The 18,444-nt window shown below is 37.0% G+C and overlaps 1 protein-coding gene across 2 annotated transcripts in view; it reads right to left on the bottom strand.

Annotated features, from left to right (window-relative positions):
- The window catches only part of LOC132295225 (uncharacterized), a 125,244-nt gene that overhangs the window by 75,985 nt on the left and 30,815 nt on the right, over positions 1 to 18,444 (bottom strand). For both annotated transcript variants that reach the window (XM_059793397.1, XM_059793396.1), the window contains exons 13-18: positions 11,093 to 11,162; positions 8,523 to 8,586; positions 1,483 to 1,631; positions 1,210 to 1,337; positions 1,068 to 1,125; positions 664 to 761 (exon numbers count right to left, since the gene is read on the bottom strand). In XM_059793397.1, the coding sequence (XP_059649380.1) occupies positions 664 to 761; positions 1,068 to 1,125; positions 1,210 to 1,337; positions 1,483 to 1,631; positions 8,523 to 8,586; positions 11,093 to 11,162 (567 nt within the window). The remainder of the gene's footprint in view (positions 1 to 663; positions 762 to 1,067; positions 1,126 to 1,209; positions 1,338 to 1,482; positions 1,632 to 8,522; positions 8,587 to 11,092; positions 11,163 to 18,444) is intronic.

Here is an 18,444-nt window from a genome sequence, read left to right as displayed (position 1 = left end):
GTGTACGCAACTACTGGAGGATAGCTCCACATTGCGTGTGGTGGTGCATTTGGAAGGAAAGGAATAGCAGAATGTTCGAAGGGAAGGAGTCATCCACGGCGACGCTGAAACTTCATATTATTTGCTCTCATTTTAGTAATGTGAAGAGGAGTTCTTGCTCCTCCTCCGATGATTTAATCATTTTTTTGGATTCTTGGGGCCTTAGATCCCGGTTCCACTTTGTGTAAGGGACGTGTTCCCCTTTTGAACGCTTTTTATTCAATTATTACTTATCAAAAAAAATATATAATATTGAGAAATAAGAACATATAATCAATCAGCCATAATTCCATCCTCACATATTGGGAGTTGCCATGTCCAAACCTCATATCTGTGTCAAGGCGCAACACTAGTATCTGTTTAAACATATGGTAAGTTTAAAAATGAGAGAGACATTCCTGTAAATGAATGAGCTCCATGTTCATACAAGCAAACTATATGTGATGGGGCATATTGATAGAAGCTAAAAAGGAAATAAAGTCAGAACTCTTCCATAACCACAACAACAAATCCCAGGGCTAAGAAATATTGATATGTATTGACGGTATAGACTTCTACGAATATTGAAGTTATAAATATGTATGGCTGGCATAAAAATATGTTGTGAAGATTTAACATACATACCTCCTCTTTTCGGGTTCACCGGGAAAATTGATTGTAAATTTGCATAGGGAAGCTAGAAAAGAGTTTAAAGGTTCTACAGCGCGAAGAACCCCACATGCCTGTGCAATAATTACAAAATCTTCATCATCAATTGTATTAGATGAAGTGGATAAGCAGATAACGTAAAATGGATGATAAGGAGCAGAATATATAACTAAAATGAGCTGTACTGGAACATAAAACCATGGTTTTGGAAACGAGAATGTCTTGTTATTAAAAAGTAAAATAAAAAGGAAGTGGTTGAAAAAACATTTATATTAAAAGATAGCCAAGTTGGCAACCAACTATATATAAGTGTGCGTGTGTGTGTGTGTGCGTGCGCGTGTGTGTGTGAGATAGAGAGAGAGAGTCAAAATTATGGTTACCTGAGTGAATGCCTGATATCCCTTTAAGATCTCCAATACGATAGCCTCTCCTTGCGACCTTTTAAATTAACTTCAGGTTAAAAATAGATAAATTGGTTTATTACTAAAACTATTATATCCATTAGATGACAAATAACCATACTTCGTCAAAATCAAGGACAGTGCATCAAGTATGGTCAGCCACATTGAATCAACCATTGACATGCAAAGAATTGCAGTATTTCCAGTACACTTCGATGGTGGATCAGAGTCATCTCTAGGGGATTCAAGCTGATTGTTACAAGAAAATAAAAGAAAGAAAGGGCATAACATAAGTATATCATATGATTTCCACACTAGGAAGAAAGAACAAGAGTATGTGTGAATACACTTGCATAGATATACACACATAATAAACATGCATACACCCCATTACCTCACCAACATCCACTGCCTCATCTGTCAAAGTAGCCACTGTAAATACAACACCCAACAGACCCTCTATTGCCAAAGTTATTGCATGAGCCTCGCTTGCAACCAAAACAGCAACATTGGACGCATCATTATCTAAGCTCCATTCAATCCCTGCCAAAAGAACAAATTATTATGTTGTGGACCTGTGGTCGTCAAAAAATTGCACTAACTGATGAACCACATAAATCCGAACAATTCAAAATGAATCTATATATGCATTAACATAATCCCAAGAAACAAATTTCTCACCACTCTTTTATATCCTTGAGTATAAGAAAAATCAAATCCACTAACAGTAACGGTTGAAAGTATACGTCTAAGCATCTGATTTATTAAATCTCCAAACTAAACGATGAAGAGACGATGCTAAGTATTAATCTTATTTTATATTTTTCATATATCTTCTAAAGTAAATAATATTTTCCCTTGTCTTGAAAAATTAATTTAATAACAGGAACATAACAGAGCTTTAGGTAAAATTATATAATAGACATGAACAATTGTAGATGCATGTCGTATCATATGTTGTGTGTCTGAAATTGGAGATCACGTGACTTTTAAGAGTCCATTAGAATTTCTCATACCATTTCCCACAACATGTTGAATATTCTTGGAGCATTCCTTCCATTCATACCAATTATTTTTCCATAAAACCACAACACATGAGACAACCACACTTCTCTCCTGTGCCAATCCCTCATATCAGTCACAAACTTTCTAGCACTCTCCTCCATAGACTGTCCCCTCAGTCCGGCTTAATCAATTTCCCATCAATGCCTGATTAAACAAACGTAAATTTCTAATCCCCAACCACCTTAAATGCAGACAACATCCATATAAAAGGTCTTAAATGCCCAGTACAGCAATATCTAAGCGTGACAGCCCACATCGCCTGGGGGGAGAAGTTCTTGGCACTTGTAAGGGAGGATGCCTCCTACTTGTGTAGATGCTTTTTAAAACCGTAAGCGCCAAGAGGGTGCAAAGCGGACAATAACTACACAGTGTGAGGTGGGTCATGACATTTGGTATCTGATATGGGGGAGCAACACAAGCCTATGTGCATCCCACCAGTGAGGGCACTCAGTCCCAAGAGGGGGTGATTGTGACTGCCCACATCATTTAGGGGGAGAAGTTGTAGGCACTTATAAGGGATGATGCCACCCACCTGTATAGACATATTTTAAAACCATGAGCACCAAAAGGGCGAAAAGCAGACAATATCTGTACAATGTGAGGTGGGTCCAGACACTAAGGATCAAACAAAAGAGGCTGAAGGGTAGGGCACTGTTTGGAGCTTCCGTTAATTCTTAGGCTCTACCATATATGTATAAATTCTCTCCTTGAAGATTAACTGTTCATTTGTTTTCTTTTACATGGACACAATTTCTCAAACACATGCTCATGTACTCCACAATTGCATAAGAAATTGGGCACTGTGTGAAGTAGATTGTAGCACACTGATACAAAGGATAAATCACTGAATTTTCCGGAGGTGGCCCTTGCTTCATGATTACATATCATCTATGGAAGGAAGAAGGCACCAAATTAGCACTAGCAACATCAAATAGATTCAACCGCAGTTAATGCGATTGTTTTTATATGCAAGTCATGCAACCTAAAAGAGACGGATAACAATCAAACTTATTCACAGGAAAGAAGGAGATAGAAAACCATCAAATGTAAGTTGAATGACCGTTTCTTAACTGACATGATTAGGTTTTTAAGTTACATCAACCCTCAAACATTCCTGGGATCATCAAAGAAACAGAGATTTGAATAGAGTAACAGCAGATATTGAAATGCATAGAGTTCATTTGATCAGTAGATGTAACGTCATGAATACTGTTTTTTTTTTTTTTTTTTTGATAGATTTTACAAGGGGTAGAAAAAAAAAATGTTTCATCTCCACTGATCTGCAACTCCATTGGATTTGTGAAGTCCATAACAGGATGTAACGTCATGAATACATCATGAGAGCAAGAGACTGTTCATCATCTTTCCTTTCAATGTCAGTTGTTGCATGTTTTAGGTCCTGGTCCAAATCAGCCTCTATGATTCCTTTGCAAGTATATGCTAAAAGGAGGAAGGTGGCTGATAAGCAGTTCTATCAGTATCAAGTCTACAGTCTCTTCTCACGAAATTGTTTCCATTCTGTCTCTAAAAGGTTTCAATAATTGTGGCCCTGCTTGAAAGCCCAGAAAACATCCATTTCTCTCTAGTTAAAAAATCCCTTTCCCCTTTTCTAGAATTTAAAGTAAGCTTTGAAAGGTAAAGACACCCCCAACAGGCAGTCCATGATGTAATCCATCATTGGCATGATTGCAAATAGTTGAACCAACTCTTATTCAAATATCATCAACGCACCCAACTGCCCCCCTTCGAGCTAGTAAAGCAAACATCAAAAAAGAACTGAGACTCTCCAGCCCCTTCAACAGCAATTCCTGTACTTGACGCTGCATCTCCTCGTATGGAAATGGGGATGCCATAAGCCGCTTTGCAGGATAGATTTGCTTCTACCCACAAATAAATTTGGTTCTATATTCTCCTCGTCTTAGGGGCTAATCCAGCTAAGATTTGTAAGGGGTGGCATCAAGTGGGAAGTGCAGAAAAATCTGCACTTCCTTTTTACAACATGAAAGGGTGGGAGCCTGTAATATCCCTAATTTCAAAAGGATAATCTCGGTATTATTTTAATTATTTTAATTGCATTTCAATTGGTTATTTGATTTCTTGGCTAATTGTTTACTTGTTTAATTGATTTAATTGTTTATGTGTTAATTGAATTATTTGTTTAAATTAAATTGTGTGCTAAAATTATGCATATTCGATTTATTTGTTTAAATTAAATTGTGTGTGATGATGTGTATTTGTTTAGGAATTTAATTGCTTTATTTATTTATTTATTTATTTTATATATTTTATTTTTTCATTTTTAAAGGAATTGGATATGGATAGTAGTAGTGGACCAACCAATTGGGTCCCATGGACTACTTGGAATGGGAGGTTAAATGGGTACGGATAGTTACCCATGGATAGTTGTATATGTATATGTATATATATATATATATATAAAGAATGAAATTTATTAATTAATATTATTTATAACATAAATAATCTGATGTGTATATATATGTATTTATATAATAGAGGATATAGATAGATTATATATACATAAATTATTTAATTAGTTACCTTTTTATATTTTATTTAGATTAACTTTTATATATTTTTTTAATTATACTTGGATTGGGAAAAGGATTAGGGTTATTTTATTTGCCTATAAATATATAAGTATAGGGTTGTAAAAGGGGCTAGAAAATAATCACATAATATATTTTAGAGAGAGAAAGAAGGAAGAAGAAGGAAGGAGGCTAGGGTTTTTATCAAATCCATAAAGGCAAGTTTTAATTCTTCTCTTCTCCTTTGATTCATACCTTATGCATGCTAGATTAATTATAGGTTCTTTGAATAAATTAATTGGATCAAATTACATGGATTGATTTAGGAATTTCAGTTCATGTTTTAATAATGGGTTTTAATTATTTTCTTTTGCCTACACTGTTGGTGGCCTTGGTTTTAATTTAATTTATTTTATTTTTACATGACTTAAGTAGCATGAATCAGTGGTGTGTTTAAATATAAAATTAAAGTTTGTTCCTACATAAAGCATGCACACGAAACGAGGAGGTCAATACAATGGTGGAAAAAAAATATAATAAAAATAAATAAATAAAGAATTTTTCCATGCATGATGTATCAGTTTGTATGTATGTGAGTAAAGTCAAAATTAGTGGTTTTTTACAAGTTCGGCACACCGAACGAGGCGAATTAGAAAGTGGCATGAATCAGTTTGTAGTTTTACGTAAAACTGTATTTGGAATTTGTTTCTTCATGAATTGTGCACACCGAACGAGGAAGAGAAGACAATGGTTTTAGGAATGGATAGTTGGGTATATAACAGAATTGGTTTTGCATTAAATATTTTTAACGTTAATTTGATTAATGCTGGGATTATTAAATTAGTATTTGTTATTTTTGATTGATGGATCTCTATTAAATATTAATTTAATTTAAATAGATTCATTAAGAATTGGGTTGCATGATTTAAAGTACTCATACTAAGTATGAAATTTAATTTTAAAAGATTAAATTAATTAAATTTTTTTTTTTATAAGTAAAAATAACATTAAAAAGGTGTTCAAAAGGAGAACGCGTCCCAATTACAAAAGTGGAACCGGGACTAAGGCCCCAAAGAATCCAAGAAAGTAATTAAATCATCAGAAGAAGAACAAAAACTCCTCTTCACATAATTGAAAAGAGAACGAAGAATGTAAAGTTCGACCATTGCCGTAGGCCACTCTTTCCCTTTGAACATTCCGCTATTTCTCTCCTTCTAAATGCACCACCATACACAATGTGGTACAATTCTCTAGAAATCGCGAACATCTCTTCTCACTCAACATCCTCTCCAAACATGAATTAATTCCTTAGTAGATTGTGGCATAACGCAACACATGCCAAATTATTTAAATCAATTAGATGGATTTAAATGAATTTAATTAGATTGTGGAGGAGTACAATTAATTGAGAAGCGTGTTAATTTCTTATGAGTTAAAATTAATTACATAATACTTAGAATTGTTATTTTTTCTCAATTAAATTTAAGTGATGTTTATATGATTTATATCATGTTTGTGTGGATTATTAGATATAGAGGTTGTTTGCATCTTTATATGGATATAGAAACCTTTATGTGATTATATTGTGGATTAATGCACCATTATGGGATGGGGAGATATAAGGGAATGGATTAACTAATAAAGTTAAGTCCTACTTATTTTCTTGTCAGGTCAACGGAATAGTTGGATGACATATTATTAAAATAATATTTGAATAGTTTATTTTGATGGTTGGATAGGACGGATTTTATATATAGAATTATGCCATGATATAAGCTTGAGTCTCAGGATCAGTGGTTAGGGTACGTATATTGCAAGGGATGTGTAGCTAGATATAGTATAGTTGTGTACCCTGGTAGGTCTAAGTACTTATACCTACTATATGTGCGTTTTGCATGTTGCCTACTATTCAGGTTGAGGCAATTCTATAATCTAGTGAGGTTCCTTTAGTGTGCATATATCTATATATGGATTATTTAGTTATTGTTGAATTAACTAAGATGTATATGTGTATCGAATCTCTATTTGGAATGTAGTAGATTAGAACTTGTTTGTGGGCGTGACCCACCATTATTTTTCAGGTGTTCGTCAGTTCCAGTCTTAGAGATTGTTCGTGCCGAGCAGAGACAGTCATTCATTCTTCCGACTCTACGTAGGACTCTTCTTCATGTTTTAGTTATTCGATTTATTTCACTTCAGTTATTTCACTTAGGATATTATTAGGGGTCCACAGTACGAATTCCCGAGTTGTAATCAAAATAATTACTTGTATCAGAGGATTGGAGGATTTTATTATGGGATTTTTAATTATTATTTATTTGAGGATTATTAAGTGAGGATTTATTATTTAGTTCCCTTCAGATTATTATTTATTTATTTCTTTATTATTCTTTTTGTATTCAAATGCTTGTTTAAATATTAATTGTTTGATATCCCTTGTATTTTATGCTCGGACTTGATCACCAATGGCTCTAGAATCGAGGGGTATCACAGAACCTCTTTATGTGGGGCACCCTGATGAACCAACAGGACCCATCATTAATGTCACATAATGGAGGATTATTTTTAGTGATTTTTGGTTGAGCCTAATAATTTGTGGACCCAGTAATAAAGAAAAAATAAGTATTATAATTTTAGGGATAATTTAGTAATTTTTTTATTTTTTGTTGGTGCCCAAGTCAATAGATTGTTCGGTTATGGGTTATATCAAGTACAGTTAAATTTTAATTTAGTAAGTCCTTCGTCTACCAAGAAAATTACATACTTCTATTCTTCTATACAAGCAAATTACATACTTCTATTCTTCTATACAAGCAAACTTTGCAGAGACAATTACACAGCATTTATTAATCATAATACTCTGCTTTTATTTATTTATTTATATAGGGTCTCTGCAGTTTTTTGCTCTCCTCAGAAATCTCCTCCTTTGATGGTGAGACTCAGTTAATTTCCTTTGAGGTGAAACTCCTAGAAGGACTCCGAGAGATTATAAGGATCATCACTCTTTCTTCTTTTAATTCTTCTCTTTTTTTCTTTTAATTCTTCTCTTTTTTTCTCAATGTGGATTTCCAGCACTGTTGTTTGCTATCGGTCACGCAGGCTTGTTCCTTGTCCCATGTATCAACTGACATTCATAAGATTGAACCAAACGTGGTATTTCTATGATTCTGGAATAGAATGCTGCCAATTATTGTTCCACTTCGCATGTCTTTTTCCGATCAATTGGTACTAGTTGAAGAAATGAAAATTTCTATGCTTAATATTTAAAACTTCAAATGCTTATAATTCTCCAGCCCCAAGAATACTTTTTCCTCCATGCTGTGGCATGGAAGAAGAATTCCGGAATTATTATCTTTGGTTCCTTAATCTTCTCTTTCCAGGCACACTGAAATTTCTCCTCCAGAGCAGCAGTTTCATTTGCTAGGTCTGTCGTTATTGTGATGTTTATGATTCGTGTCACAGCACAATGTGCCTAGCATTACTATGATTATTCTACCAGAAAGAAAAATACGAAAAAGAAAAAAGACATGAGGCACCACGAGAAAAAAATTGTCAATACAAGAACACCCTAGATTTCTATTTCAATCGTAGATGCCAAGAAAAACTTAGCTAAAACACTATAAATTGCAGCTCAACAAAAACTGTCTTAAGGTAAACACTAAAGCCTTGGCTTGAGTGGTATGCCCCCAACCCCCCAGAAAGGGCGCGTGTCTGAGTATATCAACCAAATCAATAACAAAAAAATAAAAAGAGTGTATTTTGGTGTCAAGCTACATATAAATGCTTAAAATGAAAAAAATAAATTAAATAATGAAGTGACTACCTTTAGCTTTACTGCTAAACATTCCTGCAACAGCTGCCAGGCTCTCCTCACTTGTATCTTGAAACTGGAATATTAACTATATTCATTAATCATGGGAAATGAACTTACCCATAATTTCTTTTTTCTTTTTCTTTTTTAATTCTGATAAAAAAAAAAATGAAAATATAACAAAAATAAGAAGAGAAATACGAAGGACAAAAGAATGATAATATTAACATTTCCAACATGTAGACTACTGCTATCACAATGTCCATTTATCCTGCAGGATTATGATACAAAACAATATCGCATCTGCATATGTGGGGTGAGAGGCAGAGTAGAACTATATTTAAAGTTTGATCCGTGACGGAAAATAAAAATAAAAAAAAGGTAAGTAGGAACTGATCTTCAAGTCTTCATTTAAATATTATATTATCAACTAGGAACATGTATATATATATATATTTACCCACCCATGAAAAAGAGAAACTAGTCTTCTTTTACTCATTTCATGGACATTTGAATTCAATAATGAACCACAAGCTACAAGTGAAACGATGAAGCCTATAAAATTTATAACAAGCCGCATAACAGGTTAAACATGAGGACTACATGTCAAGCATGACATGAATATTTTGTGACAATTCATGTTCCCCAGATCCACAAATGCACCAGGTATTTTTTTTCTTATAGACCTTTATGGGTATATTCTAGAGCATGATAATTTTGTGAAATGACAGGAAGATATTGTGTTGTTCTATAACAGATACCCTAAAGACATCTAGATAAAGACATACCACCCAAAATTATAAGAGATGCAATCAAACAGAAATTTAAGGATTCATCTTCCTCCATCTATCTGTACAATGTATTTTCCTCCTTTTAAGTATAATTTAGTAGCCTTTTCCTCTTTCAAGGTATAGTTCAGTGGTTACTGCAAGAAATATGTAATTTTACAGCTAAGGTGAGACTAGAAATTTAATATTTTGCAGATGTATTGTTTATCAACAAATAATTTGGGCATTGCCAGGAAAAACATTGAGCGGCAAGTTTAACTGGTCCTTTATTTATTTAGGAACATATAAGGTAGTTGAGCAATATGCATACAAGGAAATCGAATTTCTCTTTGTAAATTTATGAAATACCATCGAAGTACATAGTATTATAAACCACCGGAGGGATGGTTACTCAACAATGCCCCCTCCCCTTTTAAAACTGACAGGAAATTTTTAAAATCATGCCCCCTCATGGAACTTCATCATTTCCTAATGGATTTTTTTTTTTTTTTTTTTTTTTTTTTTTTTTTTTTTGATAAGTAAGAATTTATTAAAAATGCTCAAAAGGGGAGCGAAGCCCAAAGAAACAAAAGGGCCAAAGGGCGCCTTAGACCTTCAGAGAGGCCAAGAAAACAATAATTTCTTCCATAGATCTATAATCTCTCCCTGAAACCCAACAAAAGAGAGTAGAAATAACAGAGAACTTGAGCATAGAAACAGGCTTCTTTTTTCCGTCAAAATATCTCCTATTTCTCTCAAGCCAAATACACCACCAGATACAAAGCGGCGTAGCCCTCCAAGCGTCCTTAATGCCAGCCCCAACAGAGACGCCTCTCCAAGCCTCAATCAACCCTCTAGAGGAATAACATTTCCTAATGGACTTGAGTTTCTTAAAACACGTTGAACTTGTTTTTAGTAGTTTCTTGAGATCGACTCACTGCAGGAAAATTTCAAAAACTGTTTTTGAGAACATCAACTAATTTTATTCTCATTTTTTCCATTTTCAAGGCCACTACAAAATAACTTGTTTTCAGTAGTTTCTTGAGATTGACCCACTTCAGGAAAAATTCAAAAACAGTTTTCAAGAACAATCCAATTTTATTTTCATTTTTTCCAATTTCAAGACAACTACCAAATACACCCTACACTTTCGAAGACTAACAATTCTAAATTACTAAATCCAGCATCGCACTCTGTCCTATTTATTCCAAGTAATAGCTACTGCCTCAAAACTACAAAGCACTTCACTCTAATGCTCACTGCCTTATGCTGCACTGAGGATAGGAAAAAGGTCACCTGGAAAAGCACAAGATCTGAAAACCACAGACAAAGGCGGCTGGAAAGAGATGTGTACTGGCCATGAAAGGAAAGATGGTGCACTAATGCCTCGAATAAAAGCATGTACAACACTACAACACTAATTAACAAGATGCAAAAACTAACAATATGACTAACGTATGAGTACTCAATACTTATCAAAAAAAAAATACGTATGAGAACTCAGTGAGGAATGGCGATTTTAAAATAAAGCAGTCTTGAATGAGATATAAGAACAGAAAATTATCTATCTGTACAAAATCAATAAGGATAGGCTTTGAGAAGAGTGTCTTCCGAAACTCTGAATCGACAAATATGTCATTACGAGATGACTACAACCCAAGACTAATTGTTATAAAAGAAGCCTGTGATTCATACAAGGGATATAACAAAAACACATAAAAATGCTATATAAACACAAATAAAGACTATTGATCTATATATTATGATGGGTAAAAAATAAAAGAATCAATAGATGATTAAGAAGGCATATTCCACCTGCACACTAGAAACAACCCGAGCAAGAGCTTTTACCATGCCTTCTACAACATTTGTGTTCTTGGGATTCCTACAAGGCATATCAAAAGAAAGCTTTACACAAGTTAATATAATAAAGAAAAAATACAATATAAACAGAGGATTATTCTTCATTTTGCAGAAGAAAATAAAAGAATAAGAATGGATTTTTCTTAGCAAAAATTGTACCACCTATATTACAAGGACTCTTCAAAATTAAGTGAAGTACTCGTGTCACACACACAATACTTGGACATGAGTATGGGATATGAGTCCGACGCATCCAATAATTCAAATCTATTATACAATTTCTCCAAAACAAATGAAATTCCCATCTTAAAAACTATGTTACACAAATATATATTTTACTCTAGAAAAAAAATTTATTAAAAAATTAATAATATGAATATTTAGTAGTTTCCATGTGTCCTATTTGAGAATTTGCACATCCCATTTACCCAAGTCCAGGTAACATAGAAAGCCACTAACAATAGTCGACATCTTCAGCCTTGCCTTAATCCCGTATGAATGAGGTCAGCAAAAAGAATTTTGTTTTTGCATTCTTTTCTATTACAATCCATTTCTCCTATAATATTTAAAATAAATTATTAAAACATTAATAATATGAATATTTAGTAGTGTCTATGTGTCCTATTTGAGAAATTTTTTGTTTTTGATATTAAAAAGCGTTCAAAAGAGGAACGCACGCATCCCTCAGAAACAACACAAGACCTAAAAGGGCCTCTAAACTCTCAAAAGAGTCCAAAAAATCAACAATCTCATCCATGGATTTACAATTCCTTCCAAAAACCCAACAAAAAGGAGTACTAATAATGGAGAACTTCAACATGCCAATAGGGGTCTCCTTTCCTTCAAAAGATCACCTATTTCTTTCAAACCATAAGCACCACCAGATGCATAAAGGTGTGACCCTCCAGAAGTCATGATGCGTGGATTCATACACATCCCCGACACATTTGAGCTATTAAATACAGTATTCTTACGTCTTTATTCTTTTGGGTAAATGGGCGGGATTGTAATTCAATGGATTCTCTTTTGGATTTTGTTGATAGCTTAAACCTAAAGTGTCGTCTTAGACGACTGTTGTCTTCTTTGGGAGCGCTCCCCTTTTGAGCGCCTTTTATAAAATCTTACTTATCAAAAAAAAAAAACATGTACCCAAGTCCAGGTAGTAGCATAGAAAGCCAGTAACACTAGTCAACATCTTCAGCCTTGCCTTAATCCCATATAAACGGGGTCAGCAAAATGAATTCCGTGTTTGCATTCTTTTTTATTACAATCCATTTCTCCTATTATATTTAACTTTTTAAAATCATTTCTATTAACTTCATTCCATGCTTGTTTTAGCAACCTGTCTCTTACCTTCTATGGGAACTAAACTTCCTCTTCTTATTGGTCCATCTACAGGTGTTCGTTGTATATGTCCACACCACCAAAGTTTACTTTCTCTTATTTTATCACCAATAAGCGCCACTCTCACACTTTGATAAATAACTATCTTTTATTGTTACTCCACCCATCCATCTTAAATTTACATTCAGCTAACTGAATACATTGTTGTTGTTTCTTTTTAATAAAATAAATGAATAAATAAATAAAAACCCAACACTATACTCCATATAAGATAGTTGGCCTAATAGCTATCCTATAGAAGTCCCTTTTATTTTTTTATTTTTTTGATAAATAAGAGTATATTGGAAAGCATTCAAAAGGGGAACACATCCCGGGCACGGTACAAGGCCAAAGCCAAAGAGATGGTCCTATGGACCCAAGGAACCCAAAAAATCAACGATCTCCACTATAGATTTACAATTTCTCCCACATAACCCAACTATAAAGAGAACTAATGACAAGATATTTCAAAATCCCAATGGAAGATTCCTTCCCATCGATAGATCTTCTATTCTGCTCCTTCTAAACGTACCACAAACACAAAAAGGAACCGCCCACCAAAAATCACGAGCATGGGCTCCCACAAAACAGCCTCTCCAAGCGTCAATCAAACCCCTCGTATGCCGAGGCATGACCTAATAGACGCCACAGGGAATACAAGAGAAGATGATCCACTGACTCCCCATCCTTCTTACACATACAACACCAATTACCAGTAACCTGTCTTCTCCTTCTCAAATTATCAATCGTTAATATCTTGCCCCAAACTCCATCCAACAAATAAGGCCACTCTGAGAGGAGCCTTCGATCGCCACACCATCTTCCCAGGATAATTAGACCCAAAGAAGCCAAAAAGACAAAAGAACAAGAGCAAACCTCAAACCTCCCCGAGATGAAGGCACCCAAAACATGCAATTAGAGCCTCTCTCATCCAGCTCCTACCTATACAAAAGATTCAGAAGTCCATACACATCATCCACCTTCCAATCTTGGAAATGTCGCCAAAATCGCACATCCCCGTGTAATCCTACCGCGATCAAGCGGACGATCACCGCACCATAAATCCACCCAAAATCGAATGCTCCTGCCATCCTGAGCTATGAATATGATGTGTTTAGAAAATTCGTCCTAACCTTTCCGAACGAACTTCCACAACCCCAACAGATTTGACCGCACAAGAGGACCACCCACCTCTCTCGTCCCCAAAACGGCACGAAATAACCCTTCTCCAAAGCTGATGACGGTCGCCACCGAATCTCCACAACCACTTGCCTAGGAAAGCCTTGTTGAAAGAGATCAACCTCCTAATGCCCAAACCACCCAACTGAATAGGCATACACACATGTTCCCAACGGACAAGATGAAACTTAAATTCCTTCCCTCGACCATCCCAAAGAATGTTTCCCTAAATTCTTTCAATCCTTTTAGCAATAGAGGATGGAATATGAAAAAAGAGAAAGAAAGTACGTAGGAAGACTCAACAACTTACTCTTCCAAAGGGTGACCTTCCCACCCTTGGACAGATACTGCTTCTTCCACCCAGCCAATCTTTTCTCAAAACGGTCAATAACAGAGTCCCAACCTCCCACCCACCTCAACGGAACACCCACCGGTTGACCCATATAAGAAACAGGAATAGTGTTAACCCCACACCCTAGGACCGAAGCAAGAGACGTAACATCCTAGACCTCCCCCACACGAATAAGCGTACTCTTGCCTACATTTACTTTCAGGCCAAAGATTGTCTTAAAGCAAACCAGAACACATCTGAAAAATCTCAGCTAGGACACATCAGCATCACAAAAAACCAAGGTGTCATCCGCAAACAGTAAGAGAGAAATCTCCATCTGATGGGCCGCATCTCTACCCACCCTGAAACCCCTGATAAAGCCAAAATCCATTGCCCTCCTCATCAGTCTACCAGGTGCCTCCATAACAATGATGAACAAAAACGGAGAAAGAGGATCCCCCTATCTCAACCTTCATGAACTCCCAAAGAATCCTGATGGGACCCGTTCACCATAACAAAAAATCTGATTGACGAAATGAAGGCTGCAATCCATCTCCTCCATCTTTCCTCGAATCCCAACCTCTCCAACAGATAAAGTAAGAAACTCCAACTAACATGATCATAATCTGTCTCAATGCCAAGCTTACAGAGAACTCCAGGATCACCACTGCACATCCTGGAATCCACACACTTAATAGAAATAATAACGAAATCCAAAATCTGTCGACCACCAATGAACACATTCTAAGACTCGGGAATAACTCCATTCAAAATAACCCTTATACTCCTAGCAAGGACTTTGGCTGAAGCTTATAAATGCACCCCACTAAGCTGATAGGTCTAACGTCCTTCACATTAGACACTCCCCCCCTTCTTAGTGATGAGGGCAATAAAGGATGCATTCAACGACTTCTCAAACCGCCCACAAGAATGGAATTCATGAAAGTTGCCCATCACCTCGCCCCTAATCACTTCCCAGCTCTCCAACAAAAATCTAATAGTAAACCCATCTAGACCCAGCGCAATTACAACTCTTCAACGCCAACAACACTTCCTCCTCAAAGAAGGAATCTCAATCCCATCCCCTTCCATAGTTGAAATCGAATCAAAAAACAAACCGCTAAGCCGGGGTCCCCAAATGTAAGTCTTAGTGTAAAGCGTCTGCTATTAGGAAGCAATCCCCCTAAACACCTCCTCCTCCCTATAAAGCTCAACCCCATCAACACGAATCCGCCTGATATGATTGCCCCTCCTATGGGCATTGACAAACCTATGGAAAAACCTCCTATTGTGGTCTCCCTCCTTGAGCCATAAGGCCCGAGATTTCAGTCGCCACAAAATCTCCTCCAGAATAGCAATCTCAGCAATATCCGCCTCGCAATCGGCTCTTTAAAGTCTCTGAGCCTCAACAATACTGCCCATCCCTTCCAATCCATCAATCTCAGCGATTTCTAAAATACCCTATTCTTCCTCCGCTCCAAGTCCCAAAACCCTCCTTATTCCATCTTTTAAGCTCCACCTTTAAGAAACAAAGCTCCCCAGCCAACACAATGCTCGAGGTACCAATAACCATAGTCTCCTCCCACCAAGACCGAACTCTCCCATGGAAATCCTTCGCTTTAAGCCATATATTCTCAAATCTGAATGGAGTACACCGAGATCTCAAACCACCACAATCCATCACTACTAAAGGTATATGATCAGCGGTCACCCTAACCAAAGCCACCTGCACAACATTCGGGAATCTCTCCTCCCATTCCCCAAAAATCAAAAACCTGTCTAGCCAGGAAAGAGAATACCTCGACACCAATATCCTATCCCACATGACAAGGATACCACGAGAATACCACATGACAAGGACACCCTCGACACCAATGTCCTATCCCACATGACAAGGATACCACGAGAATACCTCACAGCATCCAAAGCCTCCCACTCAACGAACCTCCCTCCCCAAAGACTCCTAACCATCTTATCTGACATCAAAGCAACCTTCTATTATTGCAAACAGACCACATGAGCCCCCCATTTCCTCACCACCTCCCTCTTGTCCAAATCATTGAGACCGCAGACATTCCAAGAAATAATTTGGAGCTTCATGAGGAAACAATATCATTCCCTTCCCTCCTACTCCTCTCTCTACCCCTCCACAACCCATCCACCTTCCCTCTCCCTCACCAACCAACCCCACACCCCCCCCCCCCCCCCCCCCAAACCCAAAACTTTGGCTTCTTCTTCAACTCCCCATCTCTCCCCTCCGCCGTCGCATGAAGAATAGATAAAGCCTGCTCTTTATTGCCCTCAATAGAGACCCAACAATTCACTTTTCACACCAATATTCTCCTTCACCCATCCCCCTGCCTATATCAACAAGTCCCTGCCCCGTAGTATCCGTACCCATCCCTTCCGGATGCACCACAGGCAGGGTCAATCACACCCAAATTTGGATGGTTCACTCCCTCCCACAACATTATGTCAAGAACCCCATCCCTTTGATCCTTCAACACATTTCCTTCTTCACAGTCCAGACCCTTCTCAGCCTCATCACAGGACAGCTAGTCAACGGAGCTATCCCATCCGCCGTCCGGCCTATCATACTGGTTATCCCGGCCCTTGCTTAGCATATCATCAGTCAAAGGTCTGTCCTTTTCCAATTCTTGAACCACCAAAGCAGCAGATTCAACACTAAGGGTGATTCGGATGTTTCTTCCAACACAAATTGTCATCCTCTCGAGTCTACCAGTCGCACCATCAGTCTCGGAACTCAACACAAACTGTCCAGCAGCTCTGCATACACTAGAACCCTCACCCCTTTGATTCTGAAGCTATGACAAACACCCCAAATCACTGCCAGCAGACGAAGACAGAGCATAACAAGAGAAATCCGAGAAAACCCAGAATACCCCCTGCTGTTTGTATCATTGCCTCGGTCTAAAATCTTTCCAGTCGAACCAGTCCTCGTCACATCCCTTTCTGACTTTCAATAGCACCCACAACTATCAGAATCCTTCTCAAACTCCTTTGATGAACAACCCTCAACTACTGCCTCAATCACATGCGATAAATTTCGAGAGACCACAGACAGACCATCAACCTCCACCCCCACAACATTCCTCAACACTCCACAGGAAGGAGTAGAATAAGAAGAATGAGCAGAGAGGGCGCTCCTAGATTTCAGGAGAGAGGACATACTAGAGTCGAAATCAGTGTTACTGTGCGAAACCCACTTCTGTTTTTCCTTTCTCGTCCATCGCCTTCCATGACGATGGTGATGGTGATGGTGAACTCTCTGATCTCTCTGAACAACACCCATTGAAGTTGGGTAGTGATCGACGGTCGAAATCAATTATAAATCAACCCTCTTCGCAATAGCACGAATCATTGTAAAATAGGGCTATTGGACGGGTAAGTCGAACCACTGGGACTGCGCTAGTCTTAAGGCAACCTAAGTATCTAGAGTCATTTTAGAATGATAAGGTGTAATAAGGAGTTGTTGATTGGTTTGTCACTAAGCTAGTAATTGAAGTGTGCATAAAACAAGAATGCTAGTAAATGAGAGTTAGAGATAATAAAAGGGGAAACTAGGGAAGTGAATCCACCTACGCCCTAAATACATGCTAAATCAAGACTAAATTGGGGATAAACACTATATAAGTAATGATCAAGAATTATGTAGCAACACATAGTTGCTTCATAACCAATAAAAAATTCATGAAATTAAAACAAGAATGGTCTATCAAAAGACAACACATTTGAACTACCTAGACTAGGGTGTAGTATCAAATACATTAACTTAAGCAAAAGACCATCAAGCATTCAATCAAATGATGAAGCACATGAAGGTAAGAATCAAGCATAGTCCATCAAAGGAGGTACCTAAGCAATGGAATATCAAGTTTCAAAATCAACATGCCTTGAAAACCATTCATAGTTAATATCTTCATTGTCACTATGAAAATAAAAGCAATAAGACTAATGTAAGAATCATCAAGACAAGCTAAATAACTCACATCAATCATTTAAACATGAATATTCATTACAAGAAGTAATAAGCTCTTAAACTATGAAAAGACCAAAGTTTATACATTATAATCCCCAAAATAGAACCTATTCTAGAACATGAACAAAAGGGGAGGCTTCATCACCTCCCTAGATGGAGGTTTAGCTCTCCATTGATACAAAAATGGAAGAAGGAGAAGAAGAATACAACTTCATTTTCGAGTTCTACTGTAGCACTCAAGAACACTCTCTTCCTTGCTCTCTTCTCTCTCCTCTAATCTTGTAAGAAATGAAGGATTACATCTATGTGGTCCTCCCTCTCTCTTATCAAGCTCAAGTCAAGGCTCTCTCCCCTCCAAGGAACACCTCCAACCACTTCATAAAGAAGGAAGATGGCATTGAGGAAACCAAT

Source organism: Cornus florida, unplaced genomic scaffold (genome assembly GCF_030987335.1).
Source record: "Cornus florida cultivar Cherokee Brave unplaced genomic scaffold, ASM3098733v1 CherokeeBrave_3.0.0_Hap2_Chr02, whole genome shotgun sequence".
Classification (NCBI taxonomy): domain Eukaryota; kingdom Viridiplantae; phylum Streptophyta; class Magnoliopsida; order Cornales; family Cornaceae; genus Cornus; species Cornus florida.
The sequence above is the reverse complement of the archived record's forward strand: the minus strand, read 5'-3'. Positions and strand labels throughout refer to the sequence as shown.